We start from the raw sequence: 21,741 nt of genomic DNA, 5'->3' as shown, positions 1-21,741 counted from the left end.
CTGGTGGAGGCAAGCCTCTGGAGAGCGGTGGTGAGGGAAGAGACGCGATTAAAGGATTTGTATGGGGATATGATGAGGGTGTCATGTCCACAATACACACACACACACGAGTACACACACACACGAGTACACACGGTTAGAGATAGAGAGGGGGTGGGGAGAGAGAGGCAGAAATGGAGAGAAAGAGAAACTGAGAAAGGGAAATAAAAAGCCTTTTTGAGAGAATAAGAGAATGTGAGGAGAGGGTTTCTCTTTAAACAGGTTGTACACAGGCAAGGAGAGTATTTGGTTTCTGATTGTAACAGTATTGTGTATTTGAGTGTGTGTTCTCAAAAAAGTAATACCCTGAGGTCATGACATGGGATACAACTGTGGCAGCCAGTCATGCATACAATACTGACGTCGTTCAATTACAGTCAGGCAGACTCTGAAACCGGTTTGCCCACCCTGCGTAGAAATTATACGTTATATGGTTTTAAACGAGTCCCTGAAAACAACAGCGCTGTTCACTATACGGACCGGCGAGTTTCTTGTGTTCTTCTCAGATCCATCAGATTAAACAAGATTACTTACATTTGAGTGTATCCTGTTTTATACACAATCAAATTGTAACTGAAGTAGGCTAGCTGATGCACAGGTGAACATTTCGAGGAAAACTTACACGCTTTGTTGGTTAAGTTGACAGCATACAGAAGTTAGCGGGAGCGTGTTGATTGTAGGCCATAGGAACATCCCGCGGCGCCAAAAAGTTTATATTTAGGTCATGAATCGTTATGTGTGGTACAATATGCGCTAGAACAACAATACGCCGATACGTTCTTTTCCTCTTGCAATTTGGTCGACCGGTAACGTGACCTGCTGCAGGTAGGCAAGATCTAAACCACACCTCTCAAACACACCCACTGCCCGCTCCCCTGACCTAAAGAAAACCGCGGCATTCACACACGCCTACGTGCCTACCATTCTCTTATCGGCCTGTCTGTCCGGCTTACCTGATTGCCTGTCTGTCTGTGTCTATTTGTAGTTTACAAGCATTTCTGGGTCATATAGTTTGCTTTCTGAGTACCTGTCTGTCTACCAGAATGACTGACTGCTTTCTTGCGTCTGTCTGTGTGCCTCGCGGCCTGATTAGCTTTTCAGTAGTCTTCACGCGAAGCATGATTTGCAATCAAAACGAAACCAAACACAGAGGCTATTAAAATACCCTAAGGCCATGATGCGAGTAAAAATAGGCTGCTTTCATCGTCTGAGAAAGGGGAGAAAAAAAAGATGGCTGACTTGTTTCACAGATACAGTAGTAGGCTCAAGTAAAGCCTTACTTTTGAAGAGTGATTACATTTGATCAAAGATTATTTCCACTGTAATCACCCAATCACGGTTTGAAGTGCGGATCTAGTTTGCCGAAATGCAAATGTGCGCTAACCTGGGCTTGGTCTGTGCAGTGCCTCTGTACTCCATATGTAATTATTTAAATGAAGATATATTGTAGGCCAGTTATATAACAACGTATTTCAAGGGAAGTTGTAAGAAATTACATAAGACCTTCCTTTTGATGACGCAAAGTGTGTAAAACAGTGTTCATCCCTAAATCACCAACACATCGAGATGTTTAGCTATTCCCCATAAACCAAGAGGGCAGGGGAGGGGGGGCGGTTAATCTGATGACCTCAGGGGGCTTACAACGCAAAGCCCATGGTGTCCACATTGGTTAAATAGGACGCTGAATCAGGGTGGGTTTCTATAAGGGGCAGATTGTAATAGTATTTGTGTCATTAGCAGAGGATGGGAAGATTACACTACAGTGCTCTAATGGGCCAGATTGTCCCCTGCGGTCCGGTCTCTGACTGGGGGGGGGGGGCGGGGGGCATGTCTAACCAGGAAGAGTTCCCACCTAGGGTGACGCTCAGTTAACTGAGGTCGCACTACTACATACACACACACTGTGATACATACACACACACTGTACTGCAGGCACGAGGAAACACAGAGCATAAAGAGACAGGAGGGAGATGGAGGGAGTGTGTGTGTGTGTGTGTGTGTGAGAGCGAGAAGTGTGTGTGTGTGGGTAAGAGAGAGAGAGGAGGGTGTGTGAGAGCGGGAGAGATTCACGTTGGAGTGTGAGAAGATGGCTTCACTCCCATGATCCCTGGGAGCTCACTCAGACAGCGTCTGCAGGAGGAGGAGGAGAGGAGGAAGAGAGAGAGAGGTAGAAAAGAGGAGAGGGAGGAAGAGATTATACGCTTACCGCTCTCCCCCTCTAAAACCCAAGCTCACGTCAAATCTCTTTTTAGCAAGGGGGAGAGGAAAGGGGGGCTAGGGGAGAGGAAGGGGAGAGGCTCAGAATAACACTCTGAGCAAGTCTGAATAGATTAGGCCCTCTGCTAATTATCAACCAGAAACACTGTAATTATGCATCATAGCAGGTTTACTCCTCTTGCTGTGGTCTTTAATTATGCAGGAGGGGGGCGGGTGTAAGGGGGGTGTAGAGGAAGGACAAGGAGGCCCTCTGATTGGTCCGCCTGGCGGAACAATGGGTTGTGTGGTGAGCGCTGAGGCGTTAAGGTGAGGAGGCCGCAGTCTTCTTTGTAACAGGGGTCAGAGGTCAGGGGTCAGGTTCATCAGCTGAGAGGCACAGCTGCAGCAAGGTGAGACAGGCTCAAATGTCGCAGAGGGAAATGGAAAGACAGGAGATTGCATACTGTCTGATTCTGAAGGTCGTTGTTGACGTGGGTGCAGGCTCTGATTGATTTGTTTTGTATGTGATATTTCCACAGCGGGTCTAGATGGAGGTTTAAGGAATAGATTTGACGTAATCATCGGCTCTGCTGGAAATGTGGGTTCTAGATGATGTACTCCTGGTTGTTATTCTGTACTGAACCGTGAGTAGAAGGACGAGGTGATTCTTTGACCCAGGTAAGGCTGACTCTGGGTCCTGTAGTATCAGAAGATGAGCTGGAAAAACTCTACAGGAGAGGAATGTGTGTGTGTTTGTGGGTGTTGATGTGTGTATAGAGGTGTGTGAATCTCTAGGTGTGTGTGTGTGTCAATGTGTATGTAGGGTTGTGTGTGTAGGTGTGTGCATGTCTCTAGGCGTGTGTATGTGTGTTGGCAGTCTCCTGAGGGAGACACAACAGGTTGGAAGAGGCGGCTGTTTAACCAGGCGTGAGGAAGAAGTGAGGAGGCGGAGGTGTCAAAGGTCTGCCTGGGATCAGAGCTGCTTTTGCGGAGTGTGTGTGTGTGTGCTTGTTTGTCGACACAATATGTATGTACCAATTTGTGGGAACTAAGTGAGCGGGTGGCACGTTGTGTGTGTCTGTGTGTGTGCGGTGTGTGTGTACATGTGTGGTGTGTGTGTGTGCACACATGGTGTGTGTGTGCGTGTGTGTGGTGTGTGTGTGTGCACTCGTGGTGTGTGAGTGTGTGACGGCCAGCTGCTCTCGTTCCTCCTGAAGTCTGCCTCCTCCTGACCTCCCTGATGGGCAGCAGCGCCCCCCGTGGGACACCAGCGTAGCTTCTCCATGACAACCCGGAAGGTTACGAGGCGTTCCAAGTTAGCAGTCATGTCTGAAACACAAATCTGTGTTTCCAATAGGAAACAGTCTTTTTGTTTTGTGGGTGCTTCAGTTTCGACACAGAAAGGAACAAAGCAATGTGCCGCGAAAGATGTTAAAATCGCTGCTGAAAAATGCGCGCACCTGGACCCTCTCTCTCCTGGGTGTGTGTTCACACAGGTTGTCACCTACCATGTGTTTCACAGCTGTGTGTGTGTGGTGTGTGTGTGTTAGGCTGCTTAAAGCATTTCAGGCTGAATCCACTCATGGCGTTGTCAGTGTGAGCAGGGGTGGGGGTGAGAGGGGGCCACAGGGTGTTACGTAATGGTGTTAAAGGGTCTTATCCTCGTCATGTTAGGGGTACGCTGTGTGTATCGCCATCTACTGCTCGTGCAAGGTACTGCAGCCCCCCAGAATCAATCCAGGAAGACACAGCAAATCTTTGATAAGAGCTAATTGATATGTAAGTGGGGCGAGTGAGGCTGACTGTCAATGGCTGGCGAACGGACACTGGTTTCATTTATCCATATAGGGGCTCCGGGGTCCAACTACGTGAGATGAATCCTCTGACATCGGTTTGAACCGCTCAAATCATAACAGAAAATACCATTAGTGAGCCATTATAAGCCTATTACTTGGTGAGCCTTTACTGACGAGCCCTTGCTTTCTACAGTCAGATTATCATTGTCATCCACAATGACCCAGTTACAATCCTGATAACCTCAAGTGGCTGTTAGGGCTGATTTCCTCTAAATAGCTCCCCTCAGAACCAGTATGGAGAGGCTGGGCGGTAATATGTGTACTCCTCCCTGATAGTATGTGATGAGATGTGTATCCAAGTGGTGATGTGTGATGGGATACCTATCCATCTGGGACTGTGTGATCCGTACAGGGTGAACGCCTCTAACCCTGAGAGGAGCTGCAGTCGACAGGTTCGGTCCCCACATCGGCCTGGGAGTAAATATTTCAGCGTCACCCTCAAAGCCGAGCAGAAGGAATCCTTGCGTAACCCCGAGACAGCCTGGAGGCGAGGCAGACTGCATGAAGGGAGAGGCAGGGGGCGAGGCAGACTGCATGAAGGGAGAGGCAGGGAAGGAGGCCAGATGCAACTGTTGCGATGACTCCACCCATCCTGTCAGTTTGAGAGGTCACACACTCACAGGCTGATGGCTCGGAGAAGGATGACAGGAGTGAAGGTTGAGTGTGTGTGTAAGTGTGTGTGTAAGTGTGTGTGTATCCGGGGAGAGGGTGGGAGGGTATGGGTTGAGGTAGGACTCCCTCCAGTTTGATCATCAACTTTAACGAGCCGGTCCCTGCAGATGATGGGAACATTATGGACATTTTATCTCTGTCCTCTATTCAGGTCCTATCTCTCTCTCTCTCTCCATCTCTTTTTTTTCTTTTTATCTCTCGGTCCCCCTCTCTATCTCTCGGCCCCGCTCTCTCTTTCTCCATCTCTTTCTCTCTGAGAGAATTAGGTCATGGCTGGGTTAGAGCCAGAACTCTGGGTTCAGAAAACCCCAAAGCCAGACAGAGACAAGCGGGCAAACAGACAGAAACACAGACAGGTAGACAGAAAGGCAGACAGACAGAAAGAGCAGACAGAGACAGACAGGCAGACAGACAGACAAGCAGGCAGACATGCAGGCAGACAGACATGCAGACAGACAGGCAGGCAGACAAGCAGGCAGGCAGGTAGACAGGCAGACAGACAAGCAGGCAGGCAGGCAGGCAGACAGACATGCAGACAGACATGCAGACAGGCTGATACGATGATGATGTCAGCCTTGTTAAGAGGATGTTTGTCCAAATCATTCCGAGTCATCTGCAGGATAATGTTAAACTGTAACACAGAAATAGTCTGATGCTTGAGCTTCCAAACTACGGTACTGGGAAGACAGAATTCAGAGAGGCAAGCAGAACGTTTTATACTTTATGGTTCTCTGTGTTTTATACTTGTAATATAAAGATGCCAGGCCTCACAAGGAAACAACATGCAGGCAATTCACAGGCAGTATAAATGTTGACCTTCATAATGTCTGATAGCAACAATTTAAATAGCCTTACAAACATCCTGTAATCATCATTAACAACAAGTACATAAACCTTGGATGAATGTAGGAAGTCACCTTCAGAAGATGAGATGTATGTACCTCTCATGTTCACATGGAGTCTATTAGTGACTGATCTGTCCCCCTTTGAAGCATCGTAGCATTAGCATATCAAACATGTCAACTCGCCTCTCTGTGATCTTAATCATCCATTAAAACCAGATATGCATTAGAGAAGACCTGAGATCGACTTAGGTCCTTTGACTGTGGATGAAGAAGGATCATAGATACTGGGCTTTGATAAGAGACTGACCTTAGACTGATTACCCATCAGATTGAAGGCTTGTATTAATTCCATTAAGATGTATTGTTTTGTAGATCGATTGTAGGTAGTACAGGCTGTGTACTGGCAAAGCACTAGTCAAAACAAAAACAGTCTATCTATTCCTCTTTCTGGTTTGTGAGAGAGAAATAAACGAAGGCAGCGTTATATGAAGATGACATGAGTGGTTAAACGGCGTAGCCTATTGTCTGTCAAATATGTGAGCTTGTGCGGCTTTTTCAATGCCTGTCGAGTACAAATCATCGAGGGTATTATTAGTTGTACAGACTGTGTGTTTAGCTAGGGTAGGTGACTGTTTAAGAGTCTTCCAGCATACCACTGCCCTCTGCTGGTCATGCTTGGTAAACGGCATTACTAATCCTCTGAGATGCTTATTTTGATGAATAACGCCAGTACAACGCATCACGTTAATGATATGGGGGTTTATAATCATGGCTTTGGATCAAACGCAAACCAAATTAGATTGGGACAATTGACTGCAATTGAGCAGTGCGCATTTTGGCACTGATGTGTTTTAACGGACAATGACATGTGTCATTGTCTACGGTAGGCTAGCCTACGGATCAAAGGCACGTTTTCCACACATCAGCTTCAACGGTAAAGATCACACGAAATAACAAGTAGGCCTATTCGGGTGTTCGGTATCAATGACTAAATGATTCAGTCACTGGCTGACTCTACGTTCAACGATTTCACATCAGTTCAATAAACCGCGGGGTGACACATTGTGCGCGTGCCCTACTTACGCGGTGGATCATCAAAGTAAACGAAGTCCGGGATTTGCTGAACGGCTCCACTTGGCGGTCTGAATGAGACCTGCACCATATTTTTAGACAAACGCAAAAATGCCTTACATATCTGGACTATTTATGAATTGATGATTGTAGCCGTCGGATATAAGAAAACAATAGGCTACAGGAAATAGCCTATACTACAGCTAAACTTTATTCCACGTGTCTACCAAAATCTCAATTTTGGTTTAGGCATAATGACATCACCTGGTACCACATAAAGTAATACACAAACATCATCACATCAATCACTTGTTTTAGGCTACAGATTCAGTTGGAGCAAAGTAAATTAATCTTAGAAACAAACGTTCTTTCAAGACCTTGTGATGTCTTTGTGGTCAATCTCGGACTTTTCTTTGAGTACAGAGGAATGCTAATTGCACATTAACAAGGCGATAATTATTAGACTACATGAGGATGTCCTGAGATATATAAACTAGGGCTCAGACTTAGACTGCACTTCAGTTGGGATAGTATAGGCTACCCTGACCACTGGCGAGAGAAGACAGATTAGATCCTTAAACTTGATCAGCCCACGCCACAGCGAATTTAAGAGTTTGTGAGTTTTGGCACTTTGAAAATGGATGAGAACAAAATATCTATCTTCAGCATCGATCACATCCTTGGAACAAAAGTTGGACATTCTTTTCCAGCTGGCACGGAATCCTCCCGTGTCGGAGATGTAGGCCTACCGCCTGTCTATATCCAAGGCGTTCCATGTGGATTTAACGGAAATTGGAACTACGTGATACCTATGCCTAAGGCCCTGACCGCGCTCAACATGATCCCGGTCACGGGCGCATCACACGCGCCAATCGGTTATCGCGGCTGCTACCTGGGATACCGGCCCTTCAGTTATCATCATCATGATTTGAACCCCAACAAAGCTGTTCGACAACCCATGGGTTTCACCTACGAAAGAGGTAGGCTTATAAGCGTTAGGCCCTACAGGTCGAAATTAGACACGTCAAGTTTTTAGCTAGATTTCTAACTAGTTTGTGCTAAATTTGTGTCAGTGTTTTTTTAATACCGTGCGTTTCCCCCTCTACAGATTCTCAGGTGCATCGCTATCCGGGTCAACCCGCGAGTCAAAGACCGCGGTGCAGGATGCGTACCGTTTTTACCGACAGCCAGACAAAGGACCTGGAACAGCTCTTCGAGATAACGGACTATCCTGGCGTTGACGCTCGTGCAGAACTGGCGATTAACTCCGGCCTTACTGAGGAGACAGTTAGGGTAAGATATGAAAACCGCACTGTGAGAAAAAGTTAACAAAATAAAAAATATTAACGAATCAAAGTTAAATACCACATTTTTATTGAGCGGTCTCTTTTTCATCCTATAGGTATGGTTCAAGAACCGCCGCGCCCGCCGAAAACGTCAGAGGAACGGCAACAAGGTCAATAATTCACCGACATGTTCAAGGCGTGAAGTCAGAGACGGTTCTCCCAACTGCCGCAGCCGCGTCCACCAAGAAACCGCCCTTTCTGCATTTCTCTGACATCAACATGGAGAATTTACAATCAGTAATAAATAGGCAAATTTTCAGTCTATTTAATTGACATCCATTTCCAAGGGTAGAGTTAGGAACAAATTGACAACGACAAATACACCCTGTAGGCCTATATAAAAAAAACTGACATGTTACCCTGGAAATTTCAAGGTTCCTTGATTTGATGTCTCTATTCACAAATGATTTATCCTATATTCTTGTCAAAAATTCAAGAAGTAACAAGTGGAAACGGACACTATGATTAAGCGTTTTGAAGCCACAGTGTGGCAGTATAGGCTTGATGAAAGCCAAACCACATTTGTCCAGTGAGCGCTGCTTGCGCAATTGTTGGCCAGGACACCATTCTTTTTTGAGTCGTCATAGAAGTAGAGATTAGATTGTTTTATTTTTAAATTAATTTCTCATTTTTTTCCAGAGCTGTATATTTAATAAACATAAAATGTCATGGAATAGTATTCCGTACTGAGATTACATTTTTAGTTTTTTACAGAATAACCTACATAGTGCTTTTTGTTTACTTGTAACAGATAGCTACAAAAATAAATGTACTGTATAGGCATACATACCCCTTTTCCGTGAAGTATTGTACAGATTTACCATAACTTTTCCCAAAACAACTTTGACTGTACTTACCAACTAAAAATAATTTCTTGCTGAAAGATTTTTTTTCTAAAAATAAATTGACTTCAATTGAAAGTTGAGTTTTTTTTTTTTCAGTGTGACATTATGCTGAATTACTCATCTTGGCCAAGGGGTGTCAATAATTCAGGAGTTGACTAAATTAGGAACTTTTGACAGTACACCAACCAGCTATCTATTTGAGCTATCAGCTTACATTGCTAGATGACCCAAAAGCACCATCACTAAACCATATCATCTTTGGTTTGACTCACTGACACCGCAATGCTATCTCTCCAACAGATAGTAACACACTTGCCTTGTTTTCCAGGGAAATAAGATTGTTGACTCGTGATAAAACAACAATGTTGGATTGAATAAATACATTTGGCTAAGCATTAACACAACAAAAAACATTTATGCTGCTGTAGGTATTTAATAAAATAAAATGTATAATTTTTATTATAATGATTGGTTATGGTAGAATAACATAAACCTGTGGTCATAAAAACCTTTCCAATTAAATTATTTTAAAAAACATGAGAAAGAATTACATAACATGCCAGTGGCTTGATGGATATGGGCCATGCATCTGCTGAAAAACAATACCAACAGTGTGTTCTTGATTGCAGCAAACATCTATTAAACATCAGTAAATGTCTCAGGTTTTATTTTACAATAGAACATATTTGTCAAATATATTCACATCTCCCTCCAACTTCCAATAAAAGGTAAGCAACACTGAGCCCGTTTCTACTCGTCTTCATTTCCTTGAGTCCCATTATTGGCTGGAGATAATTCTAGCACAATTATTAGAAGCATGAACAAGTATTTACAGCTCTCTTTGCATTTGTGACCTCAGAATATGTTCATAGAAAACAGAAATACAAAAATCAATAATACAGAACTGTAAAAAAATAAAGAAAAATAAAAAAACAGTACATCCATGATATACAGTTAATGAAAAGAATCCCTTTGCACAACACGTCTAATTGTGCACACAGCAGGACAGTGCAAGGACTAAGTGCAAAGAGTAGAGTCAGCTAACATTTGACACGAAAAACAAAAACAAAGCAGTGACACGGCCATTCTGAGGCCCTCACTCTAATTTGGCAGCACTAGCGTCGGAGCCACACCCAGCTGTTGATCAGCCAGAAAGCTACAGTGACCGAATACATGACCATCTCACGTTTGGCCCGCTCCTTATTCTCCTCCTCTAGGAGCTGAAGCCTCCGGTTCAGCTTGATGATCTGCCGTGGAAGAAAACAACCGTTTCATGCGGAAGACATTCCAATAAAGACTCGCTCCGTTTAAACAGTGGAGGCGTGTAACGGATACGTGTGTGAAGTGCTGACCTGACGGCGGAGGGTCGCAGCATCGATAACAGCCATGTCGTCAGGGGCTACGTCCAGCGTGGTGTCCAGTACAGACAGTGCCGACCTTTAGCAAGGGCGAAACCCATCCCTCTGGTTAATGGTGTCCTGGACCAGTACTAATGCTCAGTACTAATAAGTTGTGAATCATAAGATCATTTATCTGCAGCCGCACTTCTATCACAACACAATATACAGCTCTGAAAAGAATTGAGACCACTGTACTGTATTCTTTCAGTTTAAAAAAGTTGAGAAAGACAATTTTGAGTGAGGAAGAGAAGGGTAAACGTTCTAGTGGACTCTTCAATTTCTCACTCAAAATAGCCCTTCTCAACTTTTTTTTTTTTAACTGAAAGAATAAGGTGCAGTGGTTTAATTTTTTTTTCCAGAGCTGTTATGTGCAAACAATAATAACATGTTATTATTAAAAGTGTGGACGAATTCTTTGCTACCAATAACCATGAAAGAAAGGAAGCAAAGAAAAAGGAAAACCATACAAGGAAATGTGACGTCTGAGAGCCAGGTGAGGTTACCTGGAATCATGCAAGAGGTTAGAGGTCGCTCCCGACCCCCCTCTCAGAGACGGTTTGCTGAAGAGGGAGGCAGAACAGGTGAGAGAAGAAAACAACATAGGTATAGTATTACTCGAAGAGTCTGTCGCAACATTATGAATGTACTCTGCATTCGACTCCTTGCCACATAGCTTTTGGGGCGACTCATAAGACCAATCTAATGACCAATAAGCAGCATGTGTGTCATGTACTGTATAAAGGGCTGGAACATCTTCCCCAGTCTCACACACTAAAAGGCCACAGGTAGAATAGTAGACATTTATAACCAATTCAGCCTCAGAGAAGCTTCATTTACAAAGAAACAGGCACAGCATGCCTTGTAGTGACCACAGAAAACGTCATCTAAACAATCTTAGCGTCCACCGTTAACTATACGTCAAGTCAACTTGACTATTTGGACGATAAACAGTTTCAATGTTTATTTTGGAGCAAAGACTGACTGCAAAAGAAGACTTTATATCGCGGCACAGTAAAAAGAATGCGAGTACTGAGCTAAAATGCCACCAGGAAGGCGTGTCATTGGCCAGTCACCTGTGGTGGGTCTCATCCAGGACCTCCAGTACCTGGTGGTAAGCCCGGCGCGTGGTGGACTGAAGGAAAGACAGGACGCCACTAGCACTGTAGAGGTCCTGTCCATGCTCAGCCACAGAGGAAGGGGGACAAGCACGGCCAGGTGCTGGGGGGGACTGGGTCACCCTGCCCATCAACAAACGCGGCCGGGCCAAGGGAAGAGTGAGCGAGCGAGGGAGGAAAGAGAAGGGAAAGAGTAAAAGGAGTGGTGGGGTAGAAACCATCCTGACTTCACAAACTGCGGAGACAGTCAATAAAGAGTGACTCAGCACGATGGAGTAATGTCAGTGAAAATCACACCATAAATAGTGCATCACAAAACCCATATGCCCAAGCTCTCAATAGAGAAGCGTATGATAGTTGGAACAAAAGTCTGGTTTGGCAAGTAATTGGATCTTGACGACCACAAGTCCATAACAATCCTCGACCATGACAAATGCTCTGAGTAAGAGCACAAAGTAAATCCATAATGTGAACAGTGTAATATTGATAAGGAACCTCCTCCATCCAAAGAGTAAGGATCTTATGGTAAAGCAACCTAAGAGTAATATTTGGCAGGCTAAGAGAAGCACTATTCTCAAAGACTTACTTTCACAAATCCCCCAAATCACTGCCAAATATAACGCCACTCTGGGCAACACCAACCAAACAGCTGTCAGAGTGCAGGCAAGAGGGAGACACAGATACGTAGACAGACAAGCAGAGACCCACAGGAGAGACGATGAGGTAGGTCGCTTTTCCCACAGTGTGGACCACTTCTGGCACTTACGTGGAATCACTTCTGGCCACCTGACCGTTGTGACGAACAGCAAGGTTCTCGCTCGCTGAGCGTTCCCTCCGCAACCGCCCTTGGGAGCGCATCTGAGAGAAACGACAGTGTGATGGGGGGGGGGACCGATTCAAAACATTAACCTCAGTGTTTCCCCTAGGTTTACAGCTTTAGGGGGGAGGGGGGGTGGGGCGGCAGGGCGTGGGACTGACCATGTAGAGACAGAAATGACATGCCGTCGTGTAAATAAGATAAATTACTTTTGTTTAATAAAAGAGCAAGCTATAGACCTGTTTTTGAAAGGTAGGGGGGGGGGGGGCAGGGCGCCCCCTAATATAAATGGTAGGGGACACACTGAACCTCTGTGGCAGCCGTGCCTGCTCACCTCCTCACTGGGCTGAGCTGGGGAAGCACTTTGCTCCATCTCCATGAAGTCCAGGGGCCTCTCGCTGAGGGTGAGGACCCGAGGAGGGGTCTTCAGCGAAAGGGTCTCCAGTGGCGTGGACTGAATCAGGTCCAGGTCTCTGGGCCGGGAGAACTGAGACTCCTCGTTGTCTCCTGCGGACAGCGCAGGAACGAGGGGGTCAGGGTCAACGCATGACAGACGAGGGGGCTCCGACCCTGTTCCATGGAGGACTGCCTTCCAGGAGGTTTTTGCTTGAACCCGAAGTTGTAACAAACCTGAATCAGCACGTCAAACTGCTAGTTATTAGAAGCAGGTGCGGTGGATTAATGTCGGGGCGAAAACCTCCTGGATGGTAACCCTCCAGGAACAGGGTTGGAGGCCCCTGCCATAGATACAGCAGGAAACTTCTGGAGAACTAGCAGTGTAGCTACCTGCCACCACAATCCTCTCTGGGACTTGCATCATGGCACTGTGGTGACCGTCTTGGTAGCCAGCCTCTGGGTCATCAGACCCGTAGGGGCCAACTTTCAGCATCTCTGGGATTCGCATACGCTGACTGATTCCCTCCGTGTACTCGAGCTCATAGTGGATCCGGTTGATTTCGGCCATCTCTGACGTGGGCGAAGGGAATGCAGCTCCGCTCATGTCTGTAACACCAAAAAAAAACACGTTAAATTGATCGTCGAGTTGCAGTAACGTCACGAGTTGATTGTGATAAGACACAGCTAAGCTGCTACTCTTCGGTACTTTCATTATCACCTGGACTAACTGGTTACACAACATAGCCTATGTAGGACAACAAGGACTTCCTGGACTAACCCAATGAAACGATGAACGTTGAATTGCAGTTAAAGCTCGTTATACCCCCATGTTAGCTACATCTAACTAACGGTATGCCATTGCTACTGTGACAGGTGATAGCTAGGCTAAGGGCTGACGACTAATCTTTTAATACACGGTATCACATGAATTTGCACATTGTCATTCATTTAGTAACAGCTGCTTAGATAATGGTTATATACCTTGCACTAGTTCTTCGATTCACAGTGCAGCTCTTGCTGTATTTAACCCAGGTTTTTAAGCAGACGCAGTTAGCTGGTTGCACTACAGAGTAGGTAGCCTAGCTTAGCTAGTACTAAGGCGTTGACCCGTTGGACAATTATTAAAGACAAAAATAAATTGTATGTCACAAGATATAGTATTGCTATAACAAGACTGATGTAGAATCGGGCTAGTCAGATTAGTAAAAAATCTGAAATGAAGGCAGATTGACAGCAAAGCTTAGAAGTGCGTCTCGCTAGCCCTGTTAGCAAACAACTGGGCTACCATAGCTCTTTTGGCTAGTTAGCTAGCCAAGCACTGCTACTAGCTAGTAAGCGTCAGTTGACAAATCAATCTTAGCTTACCTCTTTAGTGTAGACGCTTCTTCAGAGAATAAAAACGAAGAGATTAACCAGACAGTTGGGGGGTTATCTAAACGTATATTGCAGCAACCATTCTCATATTTTAATTCCACTACGCCGGAGAGACAACCAAAGATGCTCTTCAGTGGTGCTAGTGGTGAAAAAAGTCTAGTTCCGGTCCGGTCGAGAGCTCGATCGGCAGCACTTCAGTAAAAAACTAGTTCCGGTCCGGTGTGTGTGTCTGTGTGTGGCGGGGGTGATTAAATTCCATCTCAGGCCATTTCTGCATGTCCCCCCCCCCCCTCTCTCCTTCTCATGTAAGCTATATATCCTGTCTACCCCTAACTGTCTCTGTCCAGGGAAGCTGATAAAGGCCAAAACATCTTAAAAAATAACAAGTACATTTGGGTTACTGGACAGGGTAACCTACTGATCTGATCATTGCGTGGATATGCTTTGTTCAGTTTGATCAGTTAAGATCATTGCAACTTTTTTGAGAGAACATTTGAGTTTTCATGCATTTTCTTCCCTGTCTTGGTTATGACAGTTACAGTCAAATTAAATTTCATTTTGGTTTCATCTGATATTGGCATTATTAGCCTACATATTTTAATTCATTACTTGATGTTGCTGTGACACCGTATTTAAATTAATTTGTGTTCATGTTCCTCTGAGCTTGAATACATTGATCAAGTAAAAAACCTGTTGGCGCATTTATCACGTTCTCGAGTGTGTTTTTACACATCTAAAAGTTTCAGAGAAGGTTGTTCAGGCAGACTGTACAACATACCTTTCTACCAACCTTCCAATTGGCTGTGGGTGGTGGTGTAGTGAAGGCAAGGACGCTCTTTCTCAGTGTTCATGTGACCGGTCGACTCTCTGGAATCCTTACAACATTGTCGCAGAACGAAGTGATACCTTATGGATTAATATACGTACAATTTTCTGAATATACAATTGAATAATGTTGTTCCACATTTTTATTTTGGGTATGATATCATGTGAGACTACGCGCATCGCATCAGCGGAGTTACAAATGGACATGTAAGTGGAAACTGCGATAATTTACAAAAAAATCTCGATTTCGAATGAACGTTAATTTTAAAACGGTTATTTTATGTATTTTATTAATATTTACACTTTCGAGAGGTCCTCTAGGCGTCACCCTTTCCTGACTCCATGCTTAAATTGAAATAAGCTGAGGCTTCTGTAAATTGATTTTTCATTTTTGCACTTGTGTACTTTGTGAAGTAAGAGGCGTTCAGAACATTAAGGCAGGAGCCCAATACTTGCTGTAAGAAATCCTAAAATTCAAGCCAGATGGTCTTTAGAGTATAAGCCTAACAGATGACTGATTGCTGTCCAGACAGCTTACCATAAACCGTACATATACACGCACTGTAGAGTTCCTTATTTAGTTAATGTAGTATCTGCAATTTACATTTAGCAAACGCTCTTATCCAGAGTGACTTACAGTAAGTACAGGGACATTCTCCCCGAGGCAAGTAGGGTGAAGTGCCTTGCCCAAGGACACAACGTCATTTTGTACGGCCAGGAATCAAACCTGCAACCTTCTGATTAACAGCCCGATTCCCTAACCGCTCAGCCATCTGACCCCCTGCAATGCTATGTTCATCTGATAGCACTGATCCTTGTGCGTCTGCAGGCCTAATGTGTGCGCCGACCAGGAGATGTCCATGCTGAGCGCTCGCCAGCCATGTGTCCAAGCCCTCACACGGATGGCGAAGGTTTGGAAGCAAGGATGCACGGGCCATCGCTGGTGCCTGGGCTACGAGAGGAGGTGAGACCCTTCAGCTCTTTGTCTGTCTGTCTGTCTGTCTGTCTGTCTGTCAAGCCATCGCTGGTGCCTGGGCTACGAGAGGAGGTGAGACCCTTCAGCTCTCTGTCTGTCTGTCTGTCTGTCTGTCTGTCTGTCTGTCTGTCTCTCTGTCAGGCCATCGCTGGTGCCTGGGCTACGAGAGGAGGTGACCTTTCAGTTCTGCCTGTTGTCCAGGTACTGCTGTTCTGTGTCTCTCCTGTCAGACATGGCCTCTAACTTGCACGGTACTCTTCAGGACCGGGTACTACACAGCCTACAGGCAGGTGTACAGCATGCAGCTTCACACCGTGTATCGATGCTGCCCCGGGTGGAGCCAGAGGGGAGAAGAGAGGGGCTGTCTGCACAGTGAGTCCACACAAACTTTTTCGTCCAGAATCCGACTACCAAGCTGTGTTTTGCCCATGTTCTTCTAGGTGCTGTTGAAGAAATATGTTTCTTTCCTGTGCTCTGCAGGGATGTGCAGTGCTGACACCTGCTTCAATGGGGGCAGGTGTGCTGAAAGTGGGGATCAGGTCTGCCTGTGCCCAGAAGGGTTCCAGGGAACAAGCTGCCAGTATGGTAAGAAAATAGACAAAACACAAGAAAACTTGTGACATGTTTTTGTTTGTTTGTCAACAAAAAAGACACAAAGGGAGAAGCAAAAAGGTGTCAAGAAAGACTGACAAGTCATAAGACGAATAGACAGAAACACAACGTATTTAAGATGAGATCTGAACTAGCTCAACGATTCAATAGTTCACCCTGTTTCCAAGGGGCCCTAGTTCATGCCAGAGGTCTGTCCTAATCATTAAGTCCAGGCAGTGCTTTTAAAATGTGTATGGTTTGTAGTGGAGACCTTCTGCTTTCACTTTGAACCCGGTGAATGTGTCTCTCCTGAGCTGGGGCTGGTAGAAGCTGCTCTGTGGGAGGTGTTGGGTAATTAAAGGTGCTAGAACTGCACTCTTCGAGAAATTGGCCTCTGGGTCCTTTGAAGCCTAGTGCCAGGGGCGCCCTAGCCAACGTCCTGTGTAGACCTACGTTCTTAAATCCTAATGAGGACAGGGTACTGCTCACTGTTCTAACAACCAACCCAAACTCCTGGATGTGCAGCTCCATTCATCACGTCATATTGTTAAGATGCAAGAGCATCCTCACGTGAGCTTACTGTCAAGCCAACTGATGTGCTTCCTGCTACCTGCTTCCTGCTTCCTGCTTCCCCTCTGAGACCCTCTATGGGAGGAAGCAAGACGGAAGACAGTCCAGGGTTTGTGCTTTTTGTTGCTCTTTCTTTACAAGGTTCACATGAGGGTGTTAGTGTTTGTGTGGGTACGTTTGTGTGGGTGTGTTTGTGTGGGTATCTCTATCCCTTGTTTATTAAGACCAGAGCTAGTTGGCGTCACAATGTCTTGACAGTGTGAGCACAGGGAAGGTACTGAGAGTTGACATTTTTCCTTACTCTTTCTCCCAGAGTATCATTTGTCCTCCACTCCCATAGCCAGAACCATGACACTGTAGCACAGTGGCTCAGCTCCCTGTAATCTGTTAAACACGTGCGTTCGTTTTTAGGGGTTACCAAGCACAATTCCTTTTTCAAAATATTTGCCTTCAATGTGTTTGAAAATACCCTTATTGGAAGCCGACTGTATGCACTTACATCCATTGTTATTGGATCCTGTCAAAAAGGCTGGCCTGCAGAACCACAAGAAAACAAGAAAACAATTTTTTTTGGTGTCAATCGCATGCATGCGTGTTTGAACAGGACCACTATATGACAGAGAGGTCAGATAAATGCCTTTATGCCTTTATACAGTATATGCAGCAGATCATTGAACAAAGGAATGAGGGATGTAGCAAGGAAGAGAGGGAAGGGAGAGAGCTACCCAAAGTATAGATTTATGGGATCTCATGCATGCTCTTGATCCTGGAATGTACATAACATATGTCAGCATTTCATCCCCATGTCATGAACACGCAAGCATGTTTCTCTTTAACTGGAATCCTGCAACCCCAGTGCAGGCAGAAACACCTGAGTACCACGGGCCTCACGTTGCAAATACATCTGCCTTAGTGGTCCCCAAGGACTGCTGGCCTCTGCCTGTCTGTCTTTCTGTCTGTTTCACTCTCTCTCTCTCTCTCTCTCTCTCTCTCTCTCTCTCTCTCTCTCTCTCTCTCTCTCTCTCTCTCTCTCTCTCTCTCTCTCTCTCTCCATTGATGCTGGCAGCACCGTCACCCGGTAGGAATGAGTGGTTAGGGAATCGGGCTACAAATCTGAAGGTTGCCGGTTCGATTTCCAGCCGTGAAAAATGACCTTGTGTCCTTGGGCAAGGCACTTCACCCTACTTGCCTCGGGGGAATGTCCCTGTACTTACTGTAAGTCTCTCTGGATAAGAGCGTCTGCTAAATGACTAAATGTAATGACACAACGCCGAAAGCAACATGTTGCCATATGTGGTCCTTGTTTCCCCTTATCATCTCAGCACTCTGGGCTTGAATGAAGACATATTTGGTGCTCTAGCTCTAGTTGTGGTGGTTCAAACAGTACTTTGCTGAGGCTGTGTGTTGTGGGCAGAGACTCCTGCTCTGTGTTACTTGGTAACACTGAGACACGGTTCTCCTCCTCACAGCAGGATTTAGCATGCCTCTAAACAGCTCTGACTCCGCTAGTTCAAACTGGGATTAGCTCTCTGTCTTGACTTGTTATGCCTGGGATCAGCGCTCTGTCTTAACTTGTTATGCCTGGGGATTCGCTTGTCTGTGGTGAGACAACTTGTTGGTCTGGAGGAACAAAAAAGTATTAAAATGGTAATCTTAGGACCAGTCACATCTGGACTGAGCTAGGAAAGCCTGACTGGTGAGAGTGGTTTAGCATCAAGTCTATTGAAGTGTACACAGTACTGGGAAACTGTGTCCAAACCTTTGACTGGTACTGTACATTTAACACCAACCACAAGTTCTATGAATAAAAGATGTAATTAACTGATTCTAACATGGCAGGAAAAACTAGGCTATTCCTCTGAGGGGAACCCAGAATTGATCTTCCACTTATCAAAACATCTCTGTGGGAATATGATATTATGTCTTTACACTTCTATAATGGTTATTCCATGGCATGGCAGTGAAGCTTTTTAATTATGTTGCTTCTAGAAATGAAAGCTTATTTAACATTTTTACAACTTGTTACAGCATACAGACAATTTCCTGAAGTAATTTGCAGTACCTGTAGTCCAGTGTCTTGTATCTTACGCAGAGAACACTGAAAACGAAAGGCCAGACTTTTCAAGTACTGAACATCAGCAATGAAAGATGAATCCTCATAAGCATCATTCAATTACAACTGTAAAAACGTTTAGTGTTACAGTCGAATAACCTTTTTCAGAAGTTGAGTCTGGTCTGTTTTCTTGACAGTGATGAATGTCTGCCTGTATAAAAAGGCCACCTCTGGGCTTTTGGGGGGAAAGATAGTGATCGGAGCCTTCTGTTAGAACTCAGAAAACAACAAAGAAACAGCTGGACACGCGCGGAGTTACAGATGCAGATGCCACTGTGTTTTACTGACCGACAGGATGTAGAAGGTGCAGATGCTGGAGCCAGGGAAGGTGATGACTCACACACAGCTGTCTGATCTCCTCCTTGGGACGGTGACCTGACGCTCCACAGGCGTAATCCAGCACCGAGCAGTGGACATACCGTCACGTTAACAACCTTGCTCTTCCCCGTGCCATCCCCTTAGCCATTCACCTCCACATTTCACAGTGTACCTGTGCATTACACAGACAGCACTGCTCCATAGATCTCCAGCGCACGTGCTCAAAGACAGGGTCTTCGGAAAGATGCGGACATAGCTTGTTTGCTCTTACGATGTGTATCTATATGCCTCAGCAGAGAAAGGGGACAGTGAACAAACCACAGTATGAGCATGACGGTGGGAATGTCATGCCATCATAGGAGAGGGGAATGTGTGTTACTGTGCTGACAGGAGACTGAAGGTGGACGGCCTTAGCTCTCAGAGTATTTAATTGGAGCATGCGGAAGACAGGAAGAGGCTTTACAGAAAGGTAATGACTGCCATGTGGTGAGGAACTTCCATCTGAAACACGTCCACAAATGTTTCCTCTTTTCTTTCTGTGCATTAACAAGTTCGCTGCTGTGGATTGTGGGTAATCATGACCTGTCAGGCAACAGACCCAGCAGCATCTGATGAGATGTTAGAGGAATGTTTGAGGAATTGCTTCGACCGAGGTGTCCTCCATTTTTATCTCTGAAAATGTTTCATTGCATTCTTTAAGGTTTTAGGGTTCATTACAGGTGCCTATATAGTTGCTGTCTTTCAAGCCCAGGGTAACATTACTAGTAAAAAGGACTGTACAAATAACTGATTTGAATCGAAACATAAATCTACCTTCAGAACTCTAAGGTTTCTGTCTGTCTATCTCATTATGCATCAGTCACTGAGCAACTTCCTGACTCGTGTGTCATCCGGAGAGCTTAGAACATGTACAGTACTGGAGTTCTGTGAATTGGCACACTGGACCTGAAATGGTCTTTCCTGGTGTTCTGGACTCGAGCCATGGAACCGAAGCTCCTTGGGAGTCGGAGAGGAGAGGATGGAGGAGCGTATCATCCCTGCTCCGAGCTAGACGGTCTGGAGGTCTGCTAGAGACACTGCACAGTGTAGAGCCAGGCTGCCCGACATACAGCCCTGAAACTGAACCTGGGTGGTTTCCATAGGAACAGGATCCCTCACTCTGAGCGACTCAAGACCATTGTGATTAGAAGCATTTACGATACAGGGAAAAGTTAGTTAACCTCTGAAAAGTTTTTAGTTGTAAGTCTCAAATCTCAAATATTGGTAAGATTGATATTTTTCTTTTCAAGATGATCTTACAAAGAAAGTGGAAATACTATGAGTCACTGGGTCACATTCATTCAATTGATTTAATGGCGAAGGATGGAATTAACATAGTAAAGTGTACATTTTCCTCACTTGAAGCACTGGACTAGTAAAAAACATATGATTTCCTTATGAGGCTATCATTTTCCAATCATAATTGATCACTGCTTTAAAGCAAACTGACTGTGGTCTGTCTGAACGGTGCTCTACACATCATATTTTGTTAGTTCTTCTGTTAGTACTAGAACTCTTTCCAGATGCTTCCTTGAGACTGAATAGAGTGTAGAGCATAACAGATGGATGTGAGAACTCAGTTCTGCAGTTAGCAGTACAGTCTTCTCTTAGGTTGAAGTTAAAATGTACAGAAACACCATGCAAGGTCTGGACATCATGTCTGCTAGGAGTTGTCTGGTATCAGCAACAGCACTGAGAAGGAGCCTGCAGTGGAGTTGAACAGCTGATTTATTTGGTGGTCATGCACTTCAAACCAGAGTCTTCTGGGGGGTGGGGGGTGGGGGGTGGGGGGGGGGTGCATGGGGGGGCTGAGGATCATTCCTGGGGTGGGGGAGTCAGCAGGCAAAGTCAATAACCCTTTAATGATGTTAGCAGGGATAATTTCTCTGAGGAACTGAGGACTGTGCAAGCGAGCGGACAGCAGAGTGCTCCACCAGCTGTGCTGTTCCCTCATGGTTTGATGGGAAGCCATAATCACCATTCTTCAGATTCTATCAGGGGAGAAACACTTTTCATTCATTATAGATTTATACATTGACTTTCCTGTGATGTGAAAACATGAATGACTGCATCTAAATTATATAATGGTGTCCCAGAGGTATAAATGGCCCCTTTACACATTATTAGAAAGTGATGGAATGTATGTGTGTATGTGTGTATGTATGTGTGTATGTGTGTATGTGTGTATGTGTGTATGTGTGTATGTGTGTATGTGTGTATGTGTGTCCCCCATAAGATGGTCTCTTCACCTGATAATTTGTAGGGCATTACAGTGACATATCGAGTGATCATTTGTTTGATTAACATTAATCGTGTGATTAGAGTCAGTGGTAGAAA

At 45.1% G+C, this 21,741-nt stretch overlaps 3 protein-coding genes across 5 annotated transcripts in view; 2 read left to right on the top strand and 1 right to left on the bottom strand.

Moving 5' to 3' along the window:
* The first annotated feature begins 7,471 nt into the window (after window positions 1–7,471).
* dharma lies at window positions 7,472–8,808 on the top strand. Its single transcript, XM_062473270.1, has 3 exons — window positions 7,472–7,659; window positions 7,788–7,972; window positions 8,082–8,808. The coding sequence occupies exons 1-3, from the start codon at window positions 7,491–7,493 to the stop codon at window positions 8,235–8,237; spliced, it is 510 nt and encodes a 169-aa protein (XP_062329254.1). The 5' UTR covers window positions 7,472–7,490; the 3' UTR covers window positions 8,238–8,808.
* A 485-nt stretch (window positions 8,809–9,293) lies between these two features.
* mffa (mitochondrial fission factor a) lies at window positions 9,294–14,112 on the bottom strand. 3 transcript variants are annotated; one of them, XM_062473267.1, is made up of 8 exons: window positions 13,964–14,112; window positions 12,989–13,204; window positions 12,537–12,709; window positions 12,152–12,243; window positions 11,344–11,508; window positions 10,774–10,830; window positions 10,223–10,307; window positions 9,294–10,117 (listed from the first exon to the last, which is right to left on the bottom strand). In XM_062473267.1, exons 2-8 carry the CDS (start codon window positions 13,200–13,202, stop codon window positions 9,986–9,988), a joined length of 918 nt encoding a protein of 305 aa, XP_062329251.1. In that variant the 5' UTR covers window positions 13,203–13,204; window positions 13,964–14,112; the 3' UTR covers window positions 9,294–9,985. The 3 variants fall into 3 exon arrangements, with proteins under 3 accessions (XP_062329251.1, XP_062329252.1, XP_062329253.1); XM_062473268.1 differs by lacking the exon at window positions 11,344–11,508; XM_062473269.1 differs by lacking the exons at window positions 10,774–10,830; window positions 11,344–11,508.
* An 884-nt stretch (window positions 14,113–14,996) lies between these two features.
* megf6 (multiple EGF like domains 6) overlaps window positions 14,997–21,741 on the top strand; it is a 28,292-nt gene continuing 21,547 nt past the window's right edge. The window contains exons 1-4 of the mRNA XM_062473520.1: window positions 14,997–15,004; window positions 15,627–15,761; window positions 16,036–16,145; window positions 16,254–16,358. Of these exons, the coding sequence (XP_062329504.1) occupies window positions 14,997–15,004; window positions 15,627–15,761; window positions 16,036–16,145; window positions 16,254–16,358 (358 nt within the window). The remainder of the gene's footprint in view (window positions 15,005–15,626; window positions 15,762–16,035; window positions 16,146–16,253; window positions 16,359–21,741) is intronic.

The sequence above is a fragment of the Osmerus eperlanus genome, chromosome 11 (genome assembly GCF_963692335.1).
Source record: "Osmerus eperlanus chromosome 11, fOsmEpe2.1, whole genome shotgun sequence".
Taxonomy (NCBI): Eukaryota; Metazoa; Chordata; class Actinopteri; order Osmeriformes; family Osmeridae; genus Osmerus; species Osmerus eperlanus.
The sequence above is the reverse complement of the archived record's forward strand: the minus strand, read 5'-3'. Positions and strand labels throughout refer to the sequence as shown.

Coding starts and splice junctions, on each gene's coding strand:
- dharma (XM_062473270.1), top strand. CDS start 7,491: ATGCCTAAGGCCCTGACCGCGCTCAACATGATCCCGGTCACGGGCGCA. Junction 7,660..7,787: donor GGGTTTCACCTACGAAAGAG/GTAGGCTTATAA, acceptor CCCCCTCTACAG/ATTCTCAGGTGCATCGCTAT. Junction 7,973..8,081: donor TTACTGAGGAGACAGTTAGG/GTAAGATATGAA, acceptor TTCATCCTATAG/GTATGGTTCAAGAACCGCCG.
- mffa (XM_062473267.1), bottom strand. CDS start 13,202: ATGAGCGGAGCTGCATTCCCTTCGCCCACGTCAGAGATGGCCGAAATC. Junction 10,831..11,343: donor CTGGATGAGACCCACCACAG/GTGACTGGCCAA, acceptor CTCCCTCTTCAG/CAAACCGTCTCTGAGAGGGG. Junction 10,118..10,222: donor CTGCGACCCTCCGCCGTCAG/GTCAGCACTTCA, acceptor CTTCCACGGCAG/ATCATCAAGCTGAACCGGAG.